The 25,284-nt window shown below is 44.9% G+C and overlaps 1 protein-coding gene across 1 annotated transcript in view; it reads left to right on the top strand.

Annotated features, from left to right (window-relative positions):
• LZTS1 (leucine zipper tumor suppressor 1) overlaps positions 1-25,284 on the top strand; it is a 38,513-nt gene that overhangs the window by 6,589 nt on the left and 6,640 nt on the right. The window contains exon 2 of the mRNA XM_030199640.1: positions 24,695-25,161. Coding sequence (XP_030055500.1) covers positions 24,808-25,161 — 354 coding nt within the window. The 5' untranslated portion in view covers positions 24,695-24,807. The remainder of the gene's footprint in view (positions 1-24,694; positions 25,162-25,284) is intronic.

Genomic DNA, 25,284 nt, shown 5'->3' with positions numbered 1-25,284 from the left:
CACCTTCTTGTGGTGTTCAATTTTTTGAAAACTTTTTTTTAATTCTTTTTTTTTATTTTAATCCTTCAAATTTTAAACATAGCTCCTCTTGAATGTTATTCCTTAATTCTTTTAATTTTCCTTCTGCTATACCTTAGCTGAACTTATTTTCTGTTAATATAAAAGGTTGAGCACTTAGCTGTGACCCGACGGTGGCCAAACCCGTTTCACTTTCACTACTTCTTCAGGAGCCGTGCATCATCAACTTTCTTAAGTATCAAAGGATGGTGTCTGTCACACATTCCAGTGATCACATTCCATCTGGTCCTGTGCGGGTTCTCTACAGCTGATCAGAAAATAAGTTAAGCTAAGGTATAGCAGAAGGAAAATTTAAAAGAATTAAGGAATAAAATTCAAGAGGATCTATGTTTTAAAATTTGAAGGATTAAAATAAAAAAAGAATTTAAAAAAATGTCAAAAAATTGAACACCACAAGGAGGTGCGACCAATGATGAGACCAATGTATTGAGGTCTCCACCTTGTTTAGAATTAACACTAGTATCTCATATATCTTATTGAAACACTGGGCTCCAAGTTGTACACCATTTAAGAACATAAGGATGGCCATACTAGGTCAGACCAATGGTCCATCTAGCCCAGTATCCTGTTTCCAACAGTGGCCAATCCAGGTCACAAGTACCTGGCAGAAACACAAATAGTAGCAACATTCCGGAATCCCAACTAGTAGCAACTTTCCGGAATGTAAAATAGTAGCAACATTCCGGAATCCCAAATAGTAGCAACATTCCATGCTACCAATACCAGGACAACAGTGGCTTCCCCATGTCTGTCTGTATAGCCAAACTTTGGGCACAAGGATTTACACCAACTGAAAATCCTGATGCATAAGTTAGGCAGGGCCGCCGAGAGACTGAGCCGGCCCTGAGGCAGGACTGCTGCTGCCACCCCCACCCCAGGCAGGACCACCGCTGCTGCCCCCCCCAGGACATCGCATAGCCAGGCTTTTAAAATTGGGGGGGGGGGGATGGAGCCCAAAGTGGGGGGGGGGCACATTTTGACCTACCTCCCTGCCCCCCAATGCAAATCCACATACCTTGATTGATAGGGGTCCCCAAGCCTTGCTAGCAGAAGCCTTCCTCCAGTGCTGTTCTCCGCTGCATTGCCTGCCCTGCGGCTGCTTCCTCTCACATCCTGCATCCTCAATTTCATCAAAACTGAGCATGTGCAATGTGAGGGGAAGCAGGGCAGGCAGTGCGGTTGAGAACAGCGCTGGAGGAAGGCTTCTGCCTACAGGGCTTGAGGACCTCCGTCAGCCAAACCAGAGGCCCCGAAACCGAACCAACTTGGAATCCTGTGTCTGCTCCTCCCCAGCCTCTAAGGGGGGGCCCAGTGCCGGAGTCTGTCTCTTTCCTGCTCCTGTCGGGCCCTTAACAAGCCAATCAATGTTCTTAACAGCAGTTAACAATCAATAATAAGCACTAATTGTCAATAATTAGAATTGATGTGCATAACTTGCTAAGCGTATTCTTTAAAGTATTGCACCTAAATTCTAATGTATGTAGGCAAAAAGGTTATGGGCGGGGAAATGAGCGTTTTGTGGGCGTTCCAAAATTTACGCACGTTGTTAAAGAATATAACTCAATGCACCTAAATCTACAGGCCTGGATTTACACCACCTTTTCCTTGATATAAATGGAGGCACAACGTTTTAGGCGCTAAGATATCAATTAAGCGTATTCTATATTCTATAATCTTGCATGCAAGTTTTTGTGCTTATAGTGTACAATTGCTTGTGCAGATTGTAGAATAGTGCCAGTTATGCGCCTTAATTGTCTAAAATTGTCTAATTAAGAGCAATTAGACACTAACAGCCAATAATCTGTGATTACTGGAGTTAATTGGCACTAGTTGACGCTAATTTGTAGTTACATTGGGAACTGCACTTAGACATTCTTCTGTAAGGATAGTGTCTCACTTCTATAGCGTGTAATTGCAAGAGAGCTGTGGACATGGGTGGGGCAGGGGTGTGCCAAGCTTAACGCACACACTTGAAGGGCTGGATTCAGTAAATGGCGCTGAAAATTATGCGCTGGGAAAATACGCCCTCATTATGCTCTGGGATGATCACCCTTTATAGAATAGCGCCTAGCGGGGATTCCCACACTCAACTGTGGTATGGGGACTTATGCCTGCTGATGCACAAATTGAGCATGATCCCTGGTATTCTCTAGCACTGCACCTAAATATTGTGAATGCCCTTGACCCACCCATGCCCCTCCCATCACCATGCCCCCTTTAGAGTTGGACCCAGAGTTATAGAATAGTACCAGATGTGTGCACAAATCATAATTACTGCCAGTTAAGTGCTTGTTAACTTCAATAATCAAATGATTACAGCTCATTAACTAATTTTGTGCATGGATCTGGGATCCACGTTCAATTTTTGGCACCTAAGTTTTGGCGACCTGTATAGAATCCGGGGGTAAGTACCTAAGTTTGGGTGACCTGTACCGAATTTCTATAGTGAATGTATATAAAACTTGTTTTTCATAACTCCTAGCAGTAAAGGGAGAAAACGGAGGTGGACATTTAGTAGGGAAAAGGCTGAGGCTTCCTTCACTCACACTCATGGAATGGAACACTTCCAAGCAGATGTGTACAGATGGGATTATAATTATTCTTGGTGCACGTGTGATCACTGATGTGACCCTCTCTTGGCAGACATTGTAGGTCAGGACATCGGAAGCACGTTCCCATAATCAGTACTACTTGAAGTTCAGTCTCTTGAAAACAGTGAAGATGTCATAAAGCACAGATGAATCACATGTTTAATATCTCTTCTCCTTCCACTTCCCCCTCTTAATTATGTTTTCTCATTAGACTTCTCGTGATGAAACCGGCCAGCTGGATAATTAATTAAGCCCATTCTGACAGAGATAGGAATGGCAGCTGTGTCAGCAAGGGTGGCAATGACTCAATGGAAGGGGGGGTAGTCACAAAGGAAGGGAGGGCCAGTAACAAGGTAAGGAAGCAATAGGATGGGGACAATGATGGGTCCTAATAGCAACAGGCTGGTGGCAGTGATAGGTCAGGATAGTGATCAAATGGGAGCATTGAGTTAAGCAGTAACAAAATTGGGGTATTGATGGTTTGGGCAGCAACAGAATGGAGATAGTGATGGACTGGGCAGCAACACCATTCAGGACTGGGATGGCATAGGCCACACAAAATTTTGCTTGCTATTCAGGATGGTGGAGGCGTGGAATGGCCTCCCGGTGGAGGTGGCATGTGGGATCGCTTAGGAACAGGAAGAATTAGGGGTTACAGAGGAGGGGCAGACTGGATGGGTCATATGGCCTTTATCTGCTGACATGTTTCTATGTGTCAGAGTTGCCAATGAGCCTATGATAGCTCCTCACAGATCTGTCTGCTGACTTTCCATATATTGGACACACAAGTCATGTCTACCTCTGCTCAGATTTTAACGCATATTGGGGGCCTCCTTCTAGGCACCCCAAAGCCGCGCAGTGAAAGCTTATTCTATAGAATTCTATAATGGCCAGATTCCATTATAAGATATTAGCATAATCCAGCTTCCCAGCATTGGCATATCTAAAATTTAGGAGCCTGCACTGCAGTTATACCAGCCATAGACCTGGCCTATCTGCAGGCATGTAAATGTGGCAGGGCTTGCATAACTTACAGTATTCTTTAAGCTGAGCACATAAGTGGCAGCCCCACCATGCTCCACCCTATGAACACCCCCTTGCATTTATGTGCTATGCTGATTATGCACAGAATAGCACTTATTCACTTAAGTGTACACTTACCTGGGAAAGTGATGGTGTTCTGTACATCTACGCACAAAAGTGGTGAGTAAATGGGGCACCCTTATTGAGTTCTTGTTTAAATGAAAGGTTCTGCACGCCTTTGGTAAATTAGCACCTTCTCACTGTTATCAATGCAGTGCATAAGTACATAAGTATTGCCATACTGGGAAAGACCAAAGGTCCATCAAGCCCAGCATCCTGTTTCCAACAGTGGCCAATCGAGGTCACAAATACCAGGCAAGATCCCAAAAATGTACAAAACATTTTATACTGCTTATCCCAGAAATAGTGGATTTTCCCCAAGTCCATTTAATAACGGTCTATGGACTTTTCCTTTAGGATGCCGTCCAAACCTTTTTTAAACTCCGCTAAGCTAACCACCTTTACCACATTCTCTGGCAACTAATTCCAGAGTTTAATTACACGTTGATTGAAGAAATAGTTTCTCCGATTCGTTTTAAATTTACTACATTGTAGCTTCATCGCATGCCCCCTAGTCTTAGTATTTTTGGAAAGCGTGAACAGACGCTTCACATCTACCCATTCAACTCCACTCATTATTTTATAGACCTCTATCATATCTTCCCTTAGCTGCCTTTTCTCAAAGCTGAAGAGCCCTAGCCACTTTAGCCTTTCCTCATAGGGAAGTCGTCCCATTCCCTTTCTCATTTTCGTCGCCCTTCTCTGCACCTTTTCTAATTCCACTATATCGTTTTTGAGATGCAACGACCAGAATTGAACACAATATTCAAGGTGCGGTCGCACCATGGAGCGATACAAATGTATTATAACATCCTCATTTTTGTTTTCCATTCCTTTCCTAATAATACCTAACATTCTATTTGCTTTCTTAGCCGCAGCAGCACACTGAGCAGAAGATTTCAACGTATCATCAGTGTGTGCTCCTTCGGTAAATTAGCACCGTCTCACTATTATCAATGCAGTGTGCACTCCTTTAGTAAGTCAGCCCCTGTTTGCTATTATTAATATATAGTGTGCTCCTCTGATAAATTAGCACTTCAGTGTTATCAGCGCAGTGTATGCTCCTTTGGTAAATTGGCAACTTATCACTGCAGCGTGCACTTGTTTGGTAAATACAGATAGTATATGTTCAGGAGCATCACCAGCAAATTGTTCAGTGTCTAATAGCACTTATGTACGCCATTATTTCCATCTCAAAAGGCCTGCTCCTCCTCCAGTTGCTTATCACTCAACCTGGAGCTGCCATGTAATTCTGCCCTGCTTCTTGCGCCCTGCCAGAACCCATGTATATGGGGACCAGCAGTATTCCAGAGACTTGCTGGTGCTTTGCTGTCTTTATGGTAGAATGACTACATTTATTTATTTTATTTATTAGGATTTATTTACCACCTTTTTGAAAGAATTCACTCAAGACGGTGTATGGTAAGAATAAATCAAACATAAGCAATAGACAATTGCAGCAGTAAAAATATTGAAATAACAATATAAAGTATGGCATAGTATATTACTTACAATGTCAACATAATACGTAATATGAGACATTTCCCCATGGTTCTGCTAATGACCTCTGGATTCCTGGATTCCCACACTAACATAAAGAGAGAACATTTGCCTGGCAGTTGGACTTTCCAGCACTTTTCCAAGGACATTAATCTGGGGCAGCCACGTATGTGCTCTGGCTTTATCTTCAGTTGGAGAAGATATTATATTTTATTTATTTTGACATTTATACCCCACATTATCCCGAACATAGTCAAGTTCAATGTGGCTTACAATAAATACAATAACAGGCAAGGTTTACAATACTATGGACAAAATATCAAGTAAGAGCAGAGCAGCACAAATAAACTAAATAATAAACCACTGATGGCCAGTTACAAACGAACACACTCCATCAATTGAATATTCAACTTCACTGGTGACAGGTTATCAACCTTTCAATGACATCAGTGTAGTGTGTGCAGTGGCAAATCAATGCAGTTGTGGTAATTCAGCACCTTTTCAGTGCTATCAATGCAATGTGTTCCAGTGTAAATTAGCACCTTCCCAGTGTTATCAGTCTATCCTGCACTCCATTGGTTGATCAGCAGCTGTTTGCTATTGCAGTATGCACTGCTGTTAATGTAGTCTGCACTCTAAATTAGCACCACGGTGTTATCAGTGTAGTGTGCACTCCTCTGTTAAATCAGCACCTGTTTACCATTATTATTTATTTAGATTTTGCTCACACCTTTTTCAGTAGTAGCTCAAGGTGAGTTACATTCAGGTACACTGGATATTTCTCTGTCCCAGGAGGGCTCACGATCTGAGTTTGAAGCTGAGGCAATGGAGGGCTAAGTGACTTGCCCAAGATCACAAGGAGCAGCGGTGGGGATCTGAACCAGCCACCTCTGGATTGCAAGACCGGTGCTCTAACCACTAGGCCACTCTTTCACTCAGCAACATTCCATGTAGAATCTCAAATAGTAGCAATGTTCAGTGTTCCACTGCACTAACCACTAGGCTACTCCTCCACTAGCAACATTCCATGAAGAAGCCTGCCCTTGCAGATCAGCAATGCGGCCACGCAGGCTTCTGTTTCTGTGAGTCTGACGTGGATGTCAGACTCACAGAAACAGAAGCCTGCGCAGCCACGTTGCTGATCTGCAAGGGCAGGCTTCTACATAGAATGTTGCTAAAGGAATAGCAACATTCCATGTAGAATCTCAAATAATTTATTTGGATTTTGCTCACACCTTTTTCAGTAGTAGCTCAAGGTGAGTTTCATTCAGGTGCGCTGGATATTTCTCTGTCCCAGGAAGACTCAGAATCTAAGTTTGTACCTGAGGAAATGGAGGGTTAAGTGACTTGCCCAAGATCACAAGGAGCAGCAGTGGGATTTGAACCGGCCACCTCTAGAGTGCTCTAACCACTAGGCCACTCCTCCACTATTAGTAGAGTGTGCACTCATTTGGTAAATTAGCACCTTCCCAGTGTTATCAGTCTATTGTGCACTCCATTGGTTGCTACTGCTAGTGCAATGTCTACTCTTTTGGTAATTAGCATCTTCTCAAAATGCAGTGTGCAGTCCTTTGGTAAGTCAACATCTGCTTTCTATTAATGCAGCGTGTGTTCCTTTGGTAAATTAATTCCATCTCGATGTTATCACTGCAGTGTGCACTCATTTGGTAAATCAGCACCTTCTCAGTGTTATCAGTGTAGCCAGTATTCCTTTGGCATAGAACTTGTTCTCTTGTTCCTCCCCCTTTCCTTCCTTTGCTTTCTCTTTTTCTCCATTTCTTTTCCCCTGACTTGCTTCTCTCCTTTTCAGATTCTCTCTCTCTCTCTCTCTCCTTACCTTGTTCATTTTCCTCTTGGTCGTGCCCCCCCCCCCTTCTTTTTCCTCTGCTGAGCAATACCTGGAAGCAGAGCCAACAGTGATGAAGAAACATCACTGTACAGGGTTATTTTGTGCAAGAAGTGGGACGTGCAGTGGCTTTGCTTCTTCTCTGAAACACTCATGCTTTGAAAGATTTCTCCATTGTCTCACTGTGCGCCAGGCTCAAGTGAATTAAAAAAAAAAAAAATTCAGTAACAGGCAGCAGTTGTCAAAAGCAAGCACAATGTCTTGTCATCCCAGAGGACTGGGCAGTGCAAGTTCAGTTTTATTCCTCTCTGACTCGAGTTTCAAACATTACAATTGTTTCCATGTGTCAGACACATACAATACAACACGTTCTCTCCTGGATTCTGAGTACTTTGCTAAAATTCAGGGGTTCTCAATCCAGTCCTCGGAACACATCCAACCAGTCAGGTCTTCAGGATACCCACAATGAATATGCATGAGATATAAATTTGCATGCACTACCCCCATTCTAGGCAAATCTATCTCATGTATATTCATTGTGGGTATCCTGAAAACCCGACTGGTTAGATGTGTCCCGATGACTGGGTTGAGAACCCCTTGCTGTAATTTAATGCAGTTCCTTTCTTCTATTTTACTTTTGTGAATCGCTTTGAATTTACTTTTTTTAAAAATGCAATCATATAAATTTTTAATAAATAAAAACATTTACAGTTACTGGGGAGAAAAATCACTCAGACCAAAAAAGGTAGATAGCCTGAAAAATTCTGAAGGATTTCAGCATGCGTGGTCCCCATCTGACTGCCATCAGTATCAGAAGTGTAAAATCTTCCTACAGAAATAAAAGAGAATTATTCAGGAGGTGTGAACCTTCCTGGAGGCTGGTGAATAACAGGAGGTTCCAGCTGTCCTCAATGGCTCTCCTTGAAACTTCACCACCAGAAACATGTCCACGGCAATTCTATAGAGGGGCATCGATTTTTATGTGCCTTGAGTATGTCTTTTTGGAGTTTATTCTATAAAGAAAATTAGCCGGCTGATATTCAGCTGGTGGTGGTCAGCACTTTTATGTCCACCGCTAGGTGTATTCCTGGATATTCAATGCTGGCCATGTCCGGGCACTGGAATTGAAGATCTGGTTTTAGGTTGGCCACTAAAACTTATGCAGTTAAGTGCAATATTCAGACCTTGACCACAAAATGAATCACACAAAGATAGGGCTGAAATTTATGCGGTCTGATTTAAGTGGTTTTCCTAATGCGGTCAAGGGATGAATATCGGCACTTAATCAATCGCACCATCAAATATTGATGCGTACTTACAGAATAGCGTGTAGCTGGAAAATGGTCGTTTACTTATGTATATGTTAACATATATGACTAGAATGTGTGCATTAATGCATGTTCTTGCCACCTAAATCTAGATGGCTCCTTATAGAATTACCCCCTTAGTGGGGGGGGGGGGGGGGGGGGGAGGGAAGGGAATTCCTTCTTCTCTGGACTGATCTAGCCCAGGGGGGTGTCAAATTCATTTCAATGTCAGACCTCATTGGAAGAAAATGGTATTTTAAACAGGCTGCCTGGCTCCAATGTTGCAGCCAAATGGAGAGACACATTTACATATCCAAATAAGTATGTTTAGCCACTAAATCTTAGCACATCCCCTGGGAGACATGGCTGGGTACTTTCTCAGGCTCTCCCATTTACTATTTTTGTTTTTTATTGTTTCCAACCTAACAATAGTTGGAAAGAATTATTTTTAAAAAAAACTGATTGAGAATGTACTATCTGACTGTCTGCACAGGGGCAAAATAACTCCAAAAATTCAATGGAATGGGATAAAACTTGGCATGAGGGGGAAACAATGAGTTTGAAAATGGGTCAAATTAGACCAGAGATTCCAGAGAAATAAGCTCCCCAAAAATGTTCAAGTGCATTTCTATGGTAAAAGGAATTCCAACGTCTGTAACACAGAAATGCAGAGTGAAATGTAGCAGTTGGAGAACAAAGCAAGACAGTTTAAAAGGTAGCATTTCCTAAAACCCCTAAACTACCCCCTCACAACTGCCACACCCCCAGACTGCTCCCACAGCCCAAAAACTACCCACCTACAACTGCCTCCACCCCACATACTGTACCACACCACCTCACAAAGTGCACCTTCCCAGAATACTCCTATAGCTGTCATACCATCCCACAAACTGCCCTCTCTTCAAACGATTCCCTTATAACTTCCCCATAAGCTGCCCTGTCCTTAGAACTGCTCCCACCCACCCCCAAAACTACACACTGCAAACTACTCAACTCCGAAAAACTATCCCCAACTGCCTCACCCCCAAAATTATCCCCACAACTACCCCACCCCTAAAACTAGTCCCCTGCAACTACATCTACATACTCCAAACTACCCCACCCCCTAAATCTTGCACATCGCTAGTGCCCCCACCCCCTTCTACCTCCCCCAAAGACAGGACAGATAGATATATATACACACACATGTAGACCCCACAGATGGACAAACAGGGAAGCAAATAATTCCCTATCCCTTTATTTCATTTTATTTATTGTTAGTTCTATTGTGAAAATTACTTCACAAATCATGCAGTATAGTTATTGGTTGCTATGTGCATTGCCAAGTAACATCTGTTGCCATGGGCAGGGCTTGCATCTTTTCAAACTGCCTTCCCCCTCTCATCTCCTCTCCTGATCAAACACACACACACACAGAAGGTGCACACACACTTGCTAGCATGCACACATACAGACATACCAACACACACACATGCACAGATACACACAAACAAACGTGTACACACACACACACGTTTACATTTAGAAAGGTTGGAAAGAATTCCGTTAGTCATGCTGTGCATGCTTTTCTCACTCTTCTTGGTATTTACACTATGCCAAAGCACTTCATTTTGAAGTTCACAAGACGTATATACAGGCATATCAAGGTGGAAGTTCTTTCTTAGGGCTGGGTATTTGTTTACAATATGGGGATCCCATTTCATCATCAAATGAAAACTAGCAGAAAAAAACATGAAAATTTGTGGGGGGGTTGCTGAAAATGTAGAGATAGTGTGCATTATTGCAAAGAGGGTGCTGATTGCACATACAGGAACCAGCATACGTGTGTGAACCACTGCAAATGCGTGCACAGTGTGCACTCTTTCAAAAAGATGTCGCCCTCTTTCAAGAGTGTGCACTCAACAATTTTGCTCCCATGCTGATAAAATGGCCAAATGACAACGAATAAAACATTCTCAGAAATTACACAGAAAATGACATGACATGAAAATGTCTGGCTGCTCATCCCTATTCTTTTTCATCAGGCCGGTGATACCCAGAACAACTGGGATTATTTCTGTATTTCTGCCATATTTTCCTGATCTATGATTGCATCTATTAATACTGATGATCTTCTGTCTCTCCATATGTAGTATATAATAGCTGCTTTGCACTGACACTTCTGTTAGCAGTACTGTTTTTACATTTTCACCACTGTTTAAAATCTTCTAGTGTTGGGCTTTTTATCTGTGCGAGGCCTCTACTTGCCAGCACCCAGCACACTGTCACTCACCACCCCTGTAATCATATGAGATGCCACCAGTGCTGTCAATGCTGATTAATGATGGCCTTTAATTAAAGCATTTAAAAAAAAAAACACGTGTCTCTGTTAAAGCATTCTGTGGTGTGTGCATAATGGCACCCGTTCGCCCCAGCAATCTCTGAGAAGGAAGATAAAGAAGGTTTTTTTAAAGGCTGTAGCTAGGTACTCTATGATCAGAGCTGCTCCTGATGGCTGGAAATGGAGTAGAGAGGGGGGGGGAGAGCGAAAGGGAAAGAGAATGGGGCTTGATATACCACCTTTATGTGGTTTTTGCAACTACATCCAAAGTGGTTTACATATTATATACAGGTACTTATTTGTATCTGGATCAATAGAGGGTTTAGGGGCCCTTTTACTAAGCTACGTAGGTGTCTACGCATGCCGAACATGCACCAAATTGGAGTTGCCACCTGGTTACCGCTTGGCCCTTGCTGTAATTTGAATTTTGGCATGTCTGAAAAATATTTTTTATTTTCTGTCGCATGTAATGGACGCGCGCCAAATGGCATTACTGCCCAGATTCTTTACAGCTAAGTCAATGGCTGGTGGTAAGGTTTCAGACCCAAAATGGACGCGTGGCAATTTTGATTTTGCCGCACGTCCGTTTTTGGCAAAACAAAGAGGCCTTTTTCGCAGGCGTGCTAAAAAATGGATTGGCGCGCACCCAAAACCCACACCTACACTACCACAAGCCATTTTTCAGCGCACCTTTGAAAAAGGACCCCTAAATGACTTGCCCAGAGTCACAGGCAGCTGCAGTGGGAATTAAACCCAATTCCCCAGGACCAAAGTCCTCTGCACTAACTACTAAGCTACTCATCCACTCCAGAGGACATTAGGAGCTAGATTCAATAAATAACACCCAAAGTTAGGCGTCGGGATTATCCGCACTAAGCTAGTATTCTGTAAAGGACACTTTGCATGGAAAATCCTTTATAGAATTCTAGTTTAGCATGCATTTCATGCCTAACTTTGGGCGTGAGGATTTACACTTGCTAAAGGCTGGTATAAACGCTTGCACCCAACTGATGGCAGTTAGGAGCAGAAGTTTGCAGTGTTTCCCCAAGTCCAGTCCTGGAGTATCCCTTGCCAGTCAGGTTTTCAGGATATCCACAAATGAATATGCATGAACTTGATTTGCATGCACTGCCTCCATTATATACAAATCTCTTTCATGCATATTCATTGTGGATATCCTGACTGGCAAGGGGTACTCCAGGACCGGACTTGGGGAACACTGTTCTGTAACATTGTGCCTGACTTCTGGGAATGCCCCTGACCCGCCCATGCCCCTCCCATGGCCACTCCCCTTATGGAGTTGCACTGTTTGAAATTTAGGCTCAATGTTATAGAATAGGGCATAGGGCAAATATGAACGTGACTCCTAATTACTGCCAATTAAGTGATTGTTAACTCCAATAATTGTTAGTGCCTAATTGACTAGTTTACATGCAGATCAGGGATCTAGGCCCAATTTTGAGTGACCTATACAGAATCTGAGGATAGATGTGTAATTTTATAGAGGATTACCACAGCCGGTAGAAAGGTAAAAAATAAATGGCATGGCCATGCGGTAAGATTTCACTTACTGCCTGGCCATACGTGGGAGAGGGGGAAAACAATGCCACCCTTTGGTGGTAACTGGGTAATACATGGCACTGCCCGATTACAACTGAGTTAGCACCATGCTGGAAAACATCTAGCTATTTTCCGTAGCACGGCAAATGATGCTTACCAGGGCTGGAACTACCACTGGCACCCGCGTTGGGCCGGCGATAGTTCCAGATTAGCATGCGGTAAGCTCGCATTGGGCTTAAAGTTGCCAGATGAGTCAGTTTCCCACCCAATTGGGCTGTTTTTTAAGCGAGGATGTGGGAAATTTTTGAAGGCTGCGGGCTGAGGGAAATTGGGCTTCTTTTTCGCTGCAGCTGTGCGGGTTTGAGTCAGGCTATGGGACTCTCTCCTCGGTCTCCTCCATCCCTCTCGTGGACACCGCGGTCACCATCTCTCCTTTCACCCGGAAATGCACCCCTATCCAGCCCATCCCTCATCGCTAGACAACCTCCCATTCTCCCAAAGGAAGTTTAATAAACAGGAGGAGAGCAGGAGGCGAGCCTGAGGCGACGTCGGAGGAGGGGATGTTAATGATGTGGGGGCGGGGTTAATGGTGTCAGGGCGTGGCTAATGACATTGGGGATGTGGCTAATGATGTCAAGGTGGGGGTTGATGTTAGGGGTGGGGTTGATGACGTCAGGGGCGGGGTTTGAATTTGTGCAGTTTTGGGCTGGTTTGGGGCTGATTTTGGGTGGGGAAAATTTTTTAAACCTGGCAACCCTTACTGCTGCTCTGTAAAAGGGTCCCTTAATGCAATCTGTGGGTAGGCGTGGGGCATGGGCGGAGCCACAATTTAAGTGCCTTATCTGAGCAAGCACAAATGTTTATGGCTTCAGTCTAGTTGTGGTTTCTGCCACTTTGGCTTTACTATTTTATAGAGGAATACAGGTGCTTATGTGTCTTTATAAAATATGCTTAAAATAATCACCTACTTGGCCTTCACACATAGGCAACCTGTTTTACAACTACCCTCCATGTGTGTTAGAGGCCCAGTGGAGGGGCGAGGAGTCTGTGGTCTATTAATGTTATTCCATTTTTCAAAGATTCACCATCAAATCCAGGGCAGCATAGGGCAAGGGCATGTTGCAGCTTTGAGGGAGACTCAGAATGGCAGAGGTTACCATGAGTTTCTAGGTGACATAATATTTCCTATTCCCCCCCCCCCCCCCCAAACAGCGTGAATCCATGAGTTCTTCGGACCATTCAATCTGTCTATATTTACTTTTACTTTATTTGGATTTATACCCCACAATTATCCACGTCTCCGTGACTGCCACTAAATCCAAGTCCGCTTCCATCATTGTAGACTCAAGATCTAGAAGTTTGTTTCCCATACTACGGGCATTTTTATACAAGGCTGTCCAGATTTTACTCTTTTTATTCTCTTCTATAGAGGCATTAGATGTCCAACCTTCCTTGGGGTTAATTATGGCTTCGTGGCCTTTTATACCTATCCCCATCAATTTTAGTTTAAAGCCCTCTTTAGTACTTTAGCCAGCCTGTTGCTGAAGACATTCCTTCCCTTCCTTGACAGATGGCCACCATAACCATTCAGAACCTCTTGGAAAATCATCCCATGGTCTACAAAACCAAAGCACTCTCATTGGCACCAACCACGCAGCCACGCATTTATCTCCAAGATGCGAGCTTCTCTCATTTGACCTTTACCTATGACAGGGAGGATCAATGAGAACACCGCTTGCGCACCTAGATGCTTCACCCTCTGACCCAAAGCCACAAAGTCTCATATGATATGTTCAGTAGGATATTTAGCTGTATCATTTGTGCCAACATGGATGAGTAGCATAGGAGTGTGGTCCGTGGGCTTGATGAGTCTAGGCAATCTTTCCACAATATTGCGAATTTTGGTACCAGACAGACATCACACCTCTCTGGACAACATATCTGGCTGGCAGATGGGCGCTTCAGTACCCCTGAGAAGTGAATCTCCAACCACCACTACCTTTCGCTTTCTTTGGGCCAATTGTCTGGCTGTGATGGCATTTTTGGTCATTGTTTCCTCCTGTTTTTTTTAGATGTTTCTAGCTCTTCTACCTGTCTTTGGTCTACATGTCTGCATGTCTTTGGTCAATGTATTCTACTATTTAGCTGCATTATATAGAAAGCTGGCAATATAGAATGATTTGTAGATGACCCCTTACAAGCATAGGAAGGAAGGCTGTGGAGGGCTTAGAGCCCAATGCATGTTTCTTCTGATGCCACGGAGTGTAAAAGAATGATCCATTATCGCCCATTGTGATGTCACAATAGAAATACTAGGATTCCAAATGCATCTATTGAAAAGAATTTATTTACTTTAGCATTTGTAACTTGCAAAATAATCAACACCATTCTGTGCAGCAAACAGCTATGTACAAACAAATAAAAAAAGCCCACATAAACATAAAGAATAGCATACATATTATATACAAAACCTGCTAACCAATACCAAAACAAAAACCAAACTACAAATGCAGGTGGTTTCGCCAAAACATGGACCGTGTGGGGTCTATTTAATAATGTACCTATCTGACAATCCCTATTCTTGAAGGCTCCTTGTGCTTTTTTGGCTACTTTGCTCCATACCGGTATGCTTTGGATTCCCTCTACTACATTCCCTTGCCATTTTCAGGACACAAATCGTAGAAGTCTGCCCAGCGCACAGGTTAAACCCTTTTGAATATTAGGCCCAAAGGGGTCCTCTTACTATGCTGCAGGGAAAGGGACCCTGTGGTAGTGCTGGGGGCTGTTTTCCAGTAAAATGCTCCCCCCCCCCCAAAAAAATGGCCACACGGTAAGATAACTCTTACTGCGTGGCCACGTGGCAGGGAGCACTTACTGCCACCCACTGAGGTGGCGGTACGGGCTCCCACAGTAACCTGGCGGTAACCGGGCAGCGAGTGGCAATGCCTGATTACCGCTGGGTTAGCGCCACGCTAGTGAAAAGACTTCCCAGAGCATCAGAAATGGCATGCATTGGGCATACCGCCGCTTTGTAAAGGGCCCCCTAAGTTTGTACCTGAAGTAGTGGAGGGTGAAGTGACTGTCCAAGACCCCTAAGGAGCATCAGTGGGATTTGAACCCTGTTTTCCTATTTGTTTTTCTAACCACCAGGCAGGAGTAGTGAAACAGCTTTTTGGTTGGGGAGGGAGGGGGAAACAAACCAACCTCTGCCTCCATCCCCCAAGTCTCCTAGTTGATAATGCTATATGGGCAAAATGTTGATCAGGTCGTGGCATCTGTGGCCTGTTCTGTTCCATTGCTTATGCTCCTCCACTGCTTTTACTTAGCCTATTTTTCTACCACTGCCCTTGATATCTGTCTGAAGTTTACTATATATATATTGCTGGCCTCTACAGAAGGCTATTTTAGGCCTTATTCCCCTCCTTTTTGGTCCTTAAAAGTTCCAGACTTAATTCAATGCCCAGTCCCCCTCCTGTGGCTTACCATCAAGTGTTGTGGTAATACACACAATCATCCAAACTATAAAAGATGTTGTCCCACACATCTGTCCACCCCATGCTCACTGTGCACTCTGTGCAGGCTACCCAAGCCCCTTTTGGAAGTCTGATGCAGCTGTACCAGTGGTGTAGCAAGGGGGGGCGGGAGGGGCAGTCCGCCCCGGGTGTTAGCTCGGGGGAGGGGGGAGCTCCCTGCCAGCTCCCCCCCCCCCCGGGTGCAGCACGATGACACCCCCCCGACCCAGTGCCTACCCTCCTCAGCTCCCTCCAACCAGCTGAGTACCCTACCTTTAAAGAAATTTCAGGAGCCGTGGAGAGGCGAGGCACAGCGCCTTGCGCCTGCAAGTAAAAGAAGCGAAGATCGTCATTGGGCCTTCCCTCACGCTGTCTGTCCCGCCCTCCGCTGATACAACTTCTTATTTCTGCAAGGGCGGGACAGACAGCGTGAGGGAAGGCCTGATGATGACGATCCTCGCTTCTTTTACCTGCAGGCGCGAGGCGCTGCGCCTCGACTCTCCACGGCTTCCGAAATTTCTTTAAAGGTAGTATGCTCAGCTGGTTGGAGGGAGCTGAGGAGGGTAGGCACTGGGTCGGGGGGGTGTTGATGCGCTGAGGGGGGGGGTGTCATCATGCTGCACCCGGGGGGGGGGGGTGCAACGGCGAACCGCCCCGGGTGGCAGCCCTCCTTGCTACGCCACTGAGCTGTACCACTATTTTCTGGCTTGTGTTCCCCTCTTTTTGACTCTCTAAAGTCTTATGACTGAACAAACACTCAAGTCCCCCCCCCCCCCTTCCCCGTTCTCCACCTGCCTTACCACTGCATTCTGGGTCTGTGAAAAGCATGACTAAAGGTTTTTCACAGCTTTGGTTGTCACAATCTCTGGCATGTAGACTATACTAGGTCCGCCTCCACACCCTCAGTAAAGGATTTTCTCATGATTCCTCTGAATCTTCCTCCTCTGTAGCTTTAGTCCATGACCCCTTACCCTTGAATTTCCTCTTCTATGGAACATTTTACTTTCCCATACTTTATTGAAACCCATCCAATATTTCAGTGTCTTCATCATATGTTTCCTGTTCCTTCTTCCCTGCAGCGATAATAAATTGAGTGTCTTAAGTCCAGAATTTGGCAGCTAAGATTTAATGCAAACAAATGCAGGGCCATGCATTTCGGCTGCAAAAACCCAAGGGAACAGTACAGTTTAGGGGGTGAAGTACTTTTTGCATGAAAGAGCGGTGGGACTTGGGTGTGATCATATGTGATGATTTTAAGATGGCCAAACAGGCAGAAAAGGTGAAAGCGAGAGCTAAAAGGATGCTTAGGTGCATAGGGAGAGGAATGGCCAACAGGAAAATGGGTGACAATGTCTCTGTATAAGTCTCTGGTGAGACCTCATTTAGAGTACTGTATACAATTCTGGAGACTATGCTGTCAAAAAGATACAAACAAGATGGAATCAGCTCAGAGACTAGCTACTAAAATAGTCAATGGTCTTCGTCATAAAGCGTATGGGGACAGACTTAAAGATCTAATATGTATACTTTGAAAGAAAAATGGGAGAGGGAAGATATGATAGAGGTGTTTAAATACCTCCACGGGGAGTCTCTTTCAACTAAAGGAAGTTCTGGAACGAGGAGGCATAGGATGAAGGTGAAAGGCTACAGACTCAGGACTTACCTAAGGAAATACGTTTTCATGGAAAGAGTGGTGAATTTGTGGAATGGCCTCCCAATGGAGGTGGTGGAAACAAAGACTCTATCTGACTTCAAGGAAGCTTGGGACAAGGACGTAGGATCTCTAAGGGACAGGAAGAGATAGTAGATGGCATGGATGGGCAGACTGGATAGGCCATATGGTCTTTATATGCCTTTATTTTTCTATGTTTGTTTATTTCTCTTTGCATTTGTATTCAGGCTTTGTATCATTATGGTGTTAGGGGCTCATTTTCAAAACAGAAAAACATCCAAAAAGTGGCACAAATCAACAGATAGCCTTTTTTTTTTTTTTTTGTCGAACCATCCAAATCACTATTTTCAAAACAGTTTGTATGCAGTGCATCCAAATCACAAGGGGATGTCTGTGCAGCCAGTCTAAAAATGTGGCTCCCCCACCCACACCCCCAATACATCCCAATTGCTTGATTTTGTTTGTTTTTCCCTTGGACTTTTTTTTTTTTTTTTTAAAGGGTCCAAAGAGATAGATGCACTGAGCACAAAACCATCTAGCAAATGGACATTTTCAAAACAAAAAGATGTTTTTCTGGTTTGAAATTCACTGTGTTCCCCACTCGATTTTTGAACACTTTCAGCAAAACGTCCAAAACAAGATTTAGACGTCATATCGAAAATGCCACTCCAGATATACTCATGGTCATGGTTTTGGGGGAAGAAACCGAACAGAGGAAGCTATAATCTGCAGGATGTATCATGCAGTCCACAAGACCTGCATGTTGACATAAACTTTTATTCCAGTCTGGAACGTACAACGCCTAATGTGGCCATGTTTCGCCTCCTAGAGGCTACGTCAGGGACTTAGACTAAACATGAAAACATATAATAAAAATAAATTTAACATACATAAATAAAAATCATATGAATGTATAATCTATATATATGTTAGAAACATGATTATAAAGTCATAATTCTAAAACTGTTAGTAATTAAAACACATATACATAATAAATTAGTACTTAGAAAATAAATATTACTTCACACACACACTAGGTAGAATAATTAAAACTATCTTTGCCACTACAAATTAAACCATTAAAAGGGCAAGTAAAACAATTAGAATCATATTGTACATGCTCAGTGGTGTCTCTAAACTCACAAAGGAGAGGAGATAAAAGAAAAAGACTGGAACTGATGGAGCGGTCCTCTCTAATCTACATGGAAGAGAGCAAGGGCAAAAAAGTGGTCAGGATTGTACCTTTATTTGTTATTCAAACATTTGTTATATTATCAAATCATCAGTGATATCAAGCAGTGGCATAGCCAGACCTATCATTTGGGTGGGCCCACAGTTAGGATGGGTGGGCCTTCCAACACCTTCTCCTCACTTGTCCTGCATCTCTCTCCCTCTCCTCTGACCCTAGATCCAGCATTAGCCCCCCGCCCATTGCTTGGTAGCCTTCTGGTCTATCACAGCATCTTGTCTGGTGCAGCAGCGATGCATCGTTGTTGCCTGTGTCAGCCTTGCATGCTTCCGTCTGCCACATCCAGGAAACAGGAAGTGATTTCAGCGAGGGCGGAACAGAATCCTGAATGTAGACAAACCTAATAACTGTATATTTGTTAAAAGCCATTTGATTCTGTCCCTTTACGTTTCATTTGACACTTTCTTGTTGCCAACAGCATAACTGGCCAATTTATTTTTATTTACTTTTAATGACTCTGTTGCTGTTATAAGAGGATTCGGAAATGCAACTCTTCGGAGCTGGTGGGGGGAAGAGGGTTTGGTGGTTGGGAGGCGAGGATGGTGGTGGGCAGACTTATACGGTCAGTGCCAGAGCCAGTGGTGGGAGGCGGACTGGTGGTTGGGAGGTGGGGAAAAGTGCTGGGCAGACTTATACGGTCCTGTGCCAGAGCCGGTGGTGGGAGGCGGGACTGGTGGTTGGGAGGAGGGGATAGTGCTGGGCAGACTTATACGGTCTGTGCCCTGAAAAAGACAGGTACAAATCAAGGTAAGGTATACACATATGAGTTTATCTTGTTGGGCAGACTGGATGGACCGTGCAGGTCTTTTTCTGCCGTTATCTACTATGTCACACATGCTGGAATCGGTATTGAAACGTACAATGTATCAAAGAATCACAATACACATCGTTAATCGGCCCCCAAATCATGCGCAGAGCAGCCAAGCGTTATGTTAGCTGCTCTGCGCATGCCACAAACAGTCAAATCACAAGCACATGGCAAATTGAATTGACACATAAAAAAATAAAACTAAAAAAAGGATCGGGAGGGGGCAAGGGCGCTCATCAGGAGCGTCCTGTACGGACGGCCTTGCCCCCCGCCGCTGCTCCCCACTTTCCGCCGCTCCCCCACCCCGAAAAAGCAAAATTGTAGCAGCCCCTGCCCCCCTCCCTTCCTCACTACTCTCAGCTCCGCCTCCCGACATCCTCCGTCTGTGCCCCGCCCCCTTTGGGGGTCGTCGCCACCATTCCCCTTCTCCATCGGGCCCCCCCCCTCTTACCGGGCCCGTGCAGCGCTCTCTCCTCTGAAGGCGCTGCACGGGCAAGAAGAACGCTGAATCTACTGGCTGCGTTTATGCTATTCACTTTGTACCACAATAAAGAAAAATATCATAGAATAAGTTTAAGGAATCAGAGAGTTAGAAGTGGTTTTTATTCTTACCAGCACAGCTTCAGATATCAGTTGAAAGTCTTGGAAAATATCACATGTACAGAATCTCAGAAAAATATCATCACATGTACAGAATCTAATATCAATAGCTTAGGTAATAATCATAAGCAATCAGACTAATTTGATAAGGAACAATTGTAAGGAGAACAAGGAAAATGAGAGAGATAGATCAGCACATGTTATCTAAGACCATGGAGAGATCAGCACATGTTATCTGGAAGCATGGAGAGAGAGACAGAGAGATCACAGGTGTTTCCTGAGACCAGGCTTTCTTAGAGAGAGAGAGAGAGAGATAGAGATAGGTCACATGTTATCTGAAAACATGTAGAGATCAGCACAAGTTATCTGAAAGTATGGAGAGAGAGAGAGAGAGAAATATATCAGGGGTTCAAGCAGGAAATATATCAGTGGTTCTGAAGCGAGATAAAATATAAAGAAAGGAGAGGATAGTTCTGTTATAAAGAAATAGTGCTTACCAGAAGCAATGCAGAAATAAAGAAGGGAAAATATATTTCCTGGAGAATAGCCAATTAGCAAGGATGCCCTGAATCAGGACAGAGAAAAGTCTCCTGCAAATATAGGCTAATTCTGAAGATTCTTTGTGCAGGTATTCTTATAGAAAAAGTGATGTCGTCAACCTCCCCCCTCCTACACCAATCGAAGGTAGCATAGGTGTCCTGCCAACACCCTATTGGTACATTTGACCTTGACCATCTTGTAACTGAAGAAGAGATGTGTATTCCAGATACTGGGCTGCCATAGTAACAAAAGCCAGGGATGTCTGCATTCCTGTCTATGGCTACCAGCAGTGACTAGCAGCCAGGTACAGAAAAGACAGAGGGGGGGGGGGGGGGGGGGGGGATGGGAGGCAGTGCAGCACAGGTAGAATAGAACATCTTTTTACATATGTTACTATGAATACAGCAAAGGGAAGCCTGTGGGACTGATGCTGAACCGGTGAAGATGCTGATGTAAATCACAGAGGGAGGGGGAGCTGCCGGGCCACAGGAGGGGAAATGCTGGATCTGGGGGCGGGGGAGAGTAGAGTGAGGTGGCTGCCACTGAACTTTTTTAGTGGGCCATTCAGGATGGGCCAGAGCCAAGAATGGGTGGGCTAGTGCCCACCCATAGCTATGCCACTGATAATATCAAGGCAGTTTACAAATACCAGTAAGTCAAGCAGGATGAGAAACAATAAAAAGAATGTAAAGGCAAACAAAGGAAGGGAGTGAGTACAGGACAACAAAGTAAACAAACACAGTGAGGCAGTAACAATAGTAACTGTTCCTGATGTTTGACTCCATTGGGTTTTACAGTTACATGACCAAGTGTGGAATGGATGTATTTTGAAGATAGTCCTTCACCACAAAGGGCAGTAAAATGACCCCCAGAGCCTCATTTAGCATAAGGGCCTTGAAGATAATTCTTCCCTCCACATCTCATCTTATTGTTTGTGTAGCTCCAGATAACACCCACCCACAGGGGTCCACCTGGGGGTCCTTGTGGTAGCCTCCCTTTTCTGAACTGGAGGAGAGGAGGGTTAGGGGTGATAAATGATACAGACATTTAAATATTTGAAAGATACTAATGAACAAAACAAACATTTCGCAAAACTGGGGAGGCTACAGAACTAGAGGACATGAAATGAAGCTGTAAGAATGGAAAATGGAAAGCAACATCGATATATATATATATACATATATATATACATACATATTTTTTTCATAGAGGGTGGTGAAGCCTGGAATGCTGTTCCCACAGGAGATGATAGGGGCAAAAACAGTGACGGAATTCAAAAAGGTGTGGGATAAACATATATGGCAAGAGGATAGAATAAAAGCATAGAGTAATTCCACTCAAAGTAAAACATGAATGACTTTCACAGTTAAGAAATAAAAGGCATGGGGGGAGTGGTAACTTGCCCACAGTGGCAGGTACAACCCTGACCACCTTTCTGGCAGAATAGGAGGACCATGATGGTCTTTATCTGCCATCATTTATTGTGTTACTGTGTTCTCTTCCCACTCAACCATACTCAGGACTTCGCTTCTAGTCATGTTTTATAGTACGAGATAGACCTATAAACATTTATGTCTTCATATTTACAAATCATTTTTCTAAGTTAAAGTAAGAACTCGGGATTAAAATTCTTCTCTTTTCCCTGCTCCTGTCACTGGCCTCTCCCTTCTCCGTCTCCCCTTCCCCACTCTGCCCTGTCCTCTCTCCCTCCTTCTCCTTCTCTGTAGTGTCTCTCCCTGACATGCTGCCTCTCTCTTAGGCCCCCTTTTACTAAGGCGCACTCACGTTTTCAGCGTGCGCTAAAATTGTGGGCACACTAAACGTTAGAGACGCCCAAAGGAATGCATCGGCGTCTCTAATGTTTAGCGTGCCCACAATTTTAGTGCGCGCTAAAAACGTGAGCGCGCCTTAGTAAAACCGGGGCAGGGACGCCGAGAGACTGGGCCAGGCCCGGGACAAGGACGGCCCCTGGGGCCCCCCTCTACCCGCCACCGGGCCCTCTGCACTGACCTTAAGCGCTTCACCTTCGAAAGCGCAGCAAGCAGCAGCAGACCACTCCTTCCTTCCATGTCCCGCCCTCGCGGAAGTTACATCAGGCGAGGGCAGGACACGGAAAGAAGGAGTGATCTGCCGCTGCTTGCTGCGCTTTCGAAGGTGAAGCGCTTAAGTTCAATGCCAGGGAGCGAAGGCGGGTGGGCAGGACTGCGGCGGCAGCACCAGGCCCCCCTCAGAGGCCCGGGCCTGGGGAATTTTGTCCCCCCCTCTCGGCGACCCTGAACCGGGGGCCTTAGTCCCTGTCTTTTCCTTTCTTGTAAAGTTGTTAGTGAGGTAGGTCCTTTGACAAGTGATTTCTGTTAGGATGCAGAGGGCTGATCTCTGAAACAGAAAGAATGCAGTGCTGTGGCATAGCCACAGGTGGGTCAGGGCCCACCCAATTTGAACTCAGGCCCACCCAAAATTGTGGCACTCTTGCTGTGGCTGACGGGGATCCCCAAACTCCACCAGCTGAAGATTTCCTCCTCCTCCTCAGGCAGCCAGCACTGATGCCGACACCAACACCAGCTCCTCTGCACATGCTCAGTTTTCGTGCAGGCGCAAGCGCTTAACATATGCAGCCTGCTGGTGGTAGCATCAGCTTGAAGCAAGTGCTTCCAGCTGGAAGAGTGCTGGCTACTCGAGGAAGAGGAAATCTTCAGTTGGCGGGGTTTGGGGATCCCCGTCAGCTCAGCTATTTAATATTTGGGGTTTGTGGGGGGGAAGGGGAGGGGCAGAGAGCCAGGAGGAGATGAATTTCGTGTCCACCCACTTTGGGCTCAGGCCCACCACAAATTGACCATCTAGCTACACCCCTCATGCACTGTTTGGAAGAATTTGATAAGACTATGAGGCCTGTTTACCAAACCACAGCAAACAGTGAGGGTGTTAGTGTGCAGTATCTGTTAGTATGGGCACAGGTTAATGGCTACCACAGGCTGAATCAGCCAACACATGCTGTTTTCAAGGCAGGTTATGGGCAGAGATGGGGTGTGGACAGTGTTTGCACTTAGTGGACACCAGTTAATGTGTGTTAACTGTCAAAGCTGCTGAGAGTAGGGGTGCAGTTCATACTTCCTCAAGAGGTGGTGTTAAGTGCTACCACAATACCAGCATCATGCCCCCTCCCCCACCCCTTGAAGCATATTAGCATCATGCCCTACTTCTCCCCCCCCCAAACCCTGAAGACCCCCCCCCCCCCCAGTGCTTACCGGAATTGGTGGTCTCGAGGTAGAAGCTATGTCCAGTCACTTTTGCCCTCTCTGGTGCTGGGTTCAAAATGGCAGTTGTGACTCTGTCCTGTCTCACCACCATCCTGGCATTATCTCACCTTTCTTTCACCTCATCTCCTTCCTAGTATTCTTCCTAAGAGCTGTACAAATCACAGCCAAGGATTCAAAAACCTTATTCTTACCAGGGGCAGCTCTGGCCCCAGAGCTGCCACCCGAGATGAGTCCTTCTGTTCAGGACCTATGGCACTGCCTTCTTTTTTCAGCTTCGTCTACCCAATGCAAACAAAGATGGCAGGAAACAGGAAATGTTGGCCAGAAGTAGCAGATCTGAACAGGCACAGCTTTTCATGCACACAAATTTTGCCCCTCCGGTTCTTCAGTTCTAGCTGTAACAAGCACGTGAGTAGAGGAGCCAGGGAAGCTGGGATCTGATTGGTTGAATTCCTTATGACAGGCATTGGGTATCCACCCATCAAAATCTGACCCACATGACTTCTATACTATTGCACCTTCTCAATGAGGTCCCTGAAGTGGCCCTGCTTGCACCCTCCGACTACTAATGCTATTACTGGGAGAGGCTGGCACCCTTGGTAACTGCCCAGGCTCCTCTATCTAAAATCTAATGCTAGTGTTCAGAAATGTTTTGCAGTGTAACACAAGCAAAAGCCAAATTCTCACTCCTCTTTATTCTCTTTTGCCTAGGCTCGAAGGTACTGAGGATGACTGGGGACTTACTATGACTGTAAGAGCACTAGGGTCTTTCCAAGCAGCTCCTTGTTAGTAAGACCAGCACATGCTCCTGGTGCTGAACCATCATGGGAAGTGTCAGCAGCCTTATCTCTGGGCATAATTTCAACAGCAAACACTGCCGGACTTCTCAATACAAGTTAAGGAAGTCATCTCATTTGAAGAAGCTGAACAGGTACTCAGACGGGCTGCTGAAATTTGGCTTCTCACAGGAGTCTAGCCACGGGAAGTCCAATTCCAAAATGGGCAAGAATGAAGACTTCTTCTATATCAAGGTCAGCCAAAAGGCTCAAGGGCCCCAGAGGCCCGACTACTCCTCGCTGTCTAGTGGGGACCTAGGGACTCAGGGCACCGTAAGCACCGAGTATGCCAACTGCACCAATCCTCCGAAGCTGATGCATTTCTCCAACCAGTTGGAGGTGGTGAGTAAAACTCATATGGCAGTGCATGATTGTGTGGACACGAACTCTGCTGTGGATATTAGAGAGTCATATGTATGTGTCACTCTCTGGGCCCTTTACCTGAGATCGCCACCCACTTATACC

Source organism: Microcaecilia unicolor, chromosome 4, assembly GCF_901765095.1.
Source record: "Microcaecilia unicolor chromosome 4, aMicUni1.1, whole genome shotgun sequence".
NCBI lineage: Eukaryota > Metazoa > Chordata > Amphibia > Gymnophiona > Siphonopidae > Microcaecilia > Microcaecilia unicolor.
This window is presented reverse-complemented; position numbering and strand designations above follow the sequence as displayed.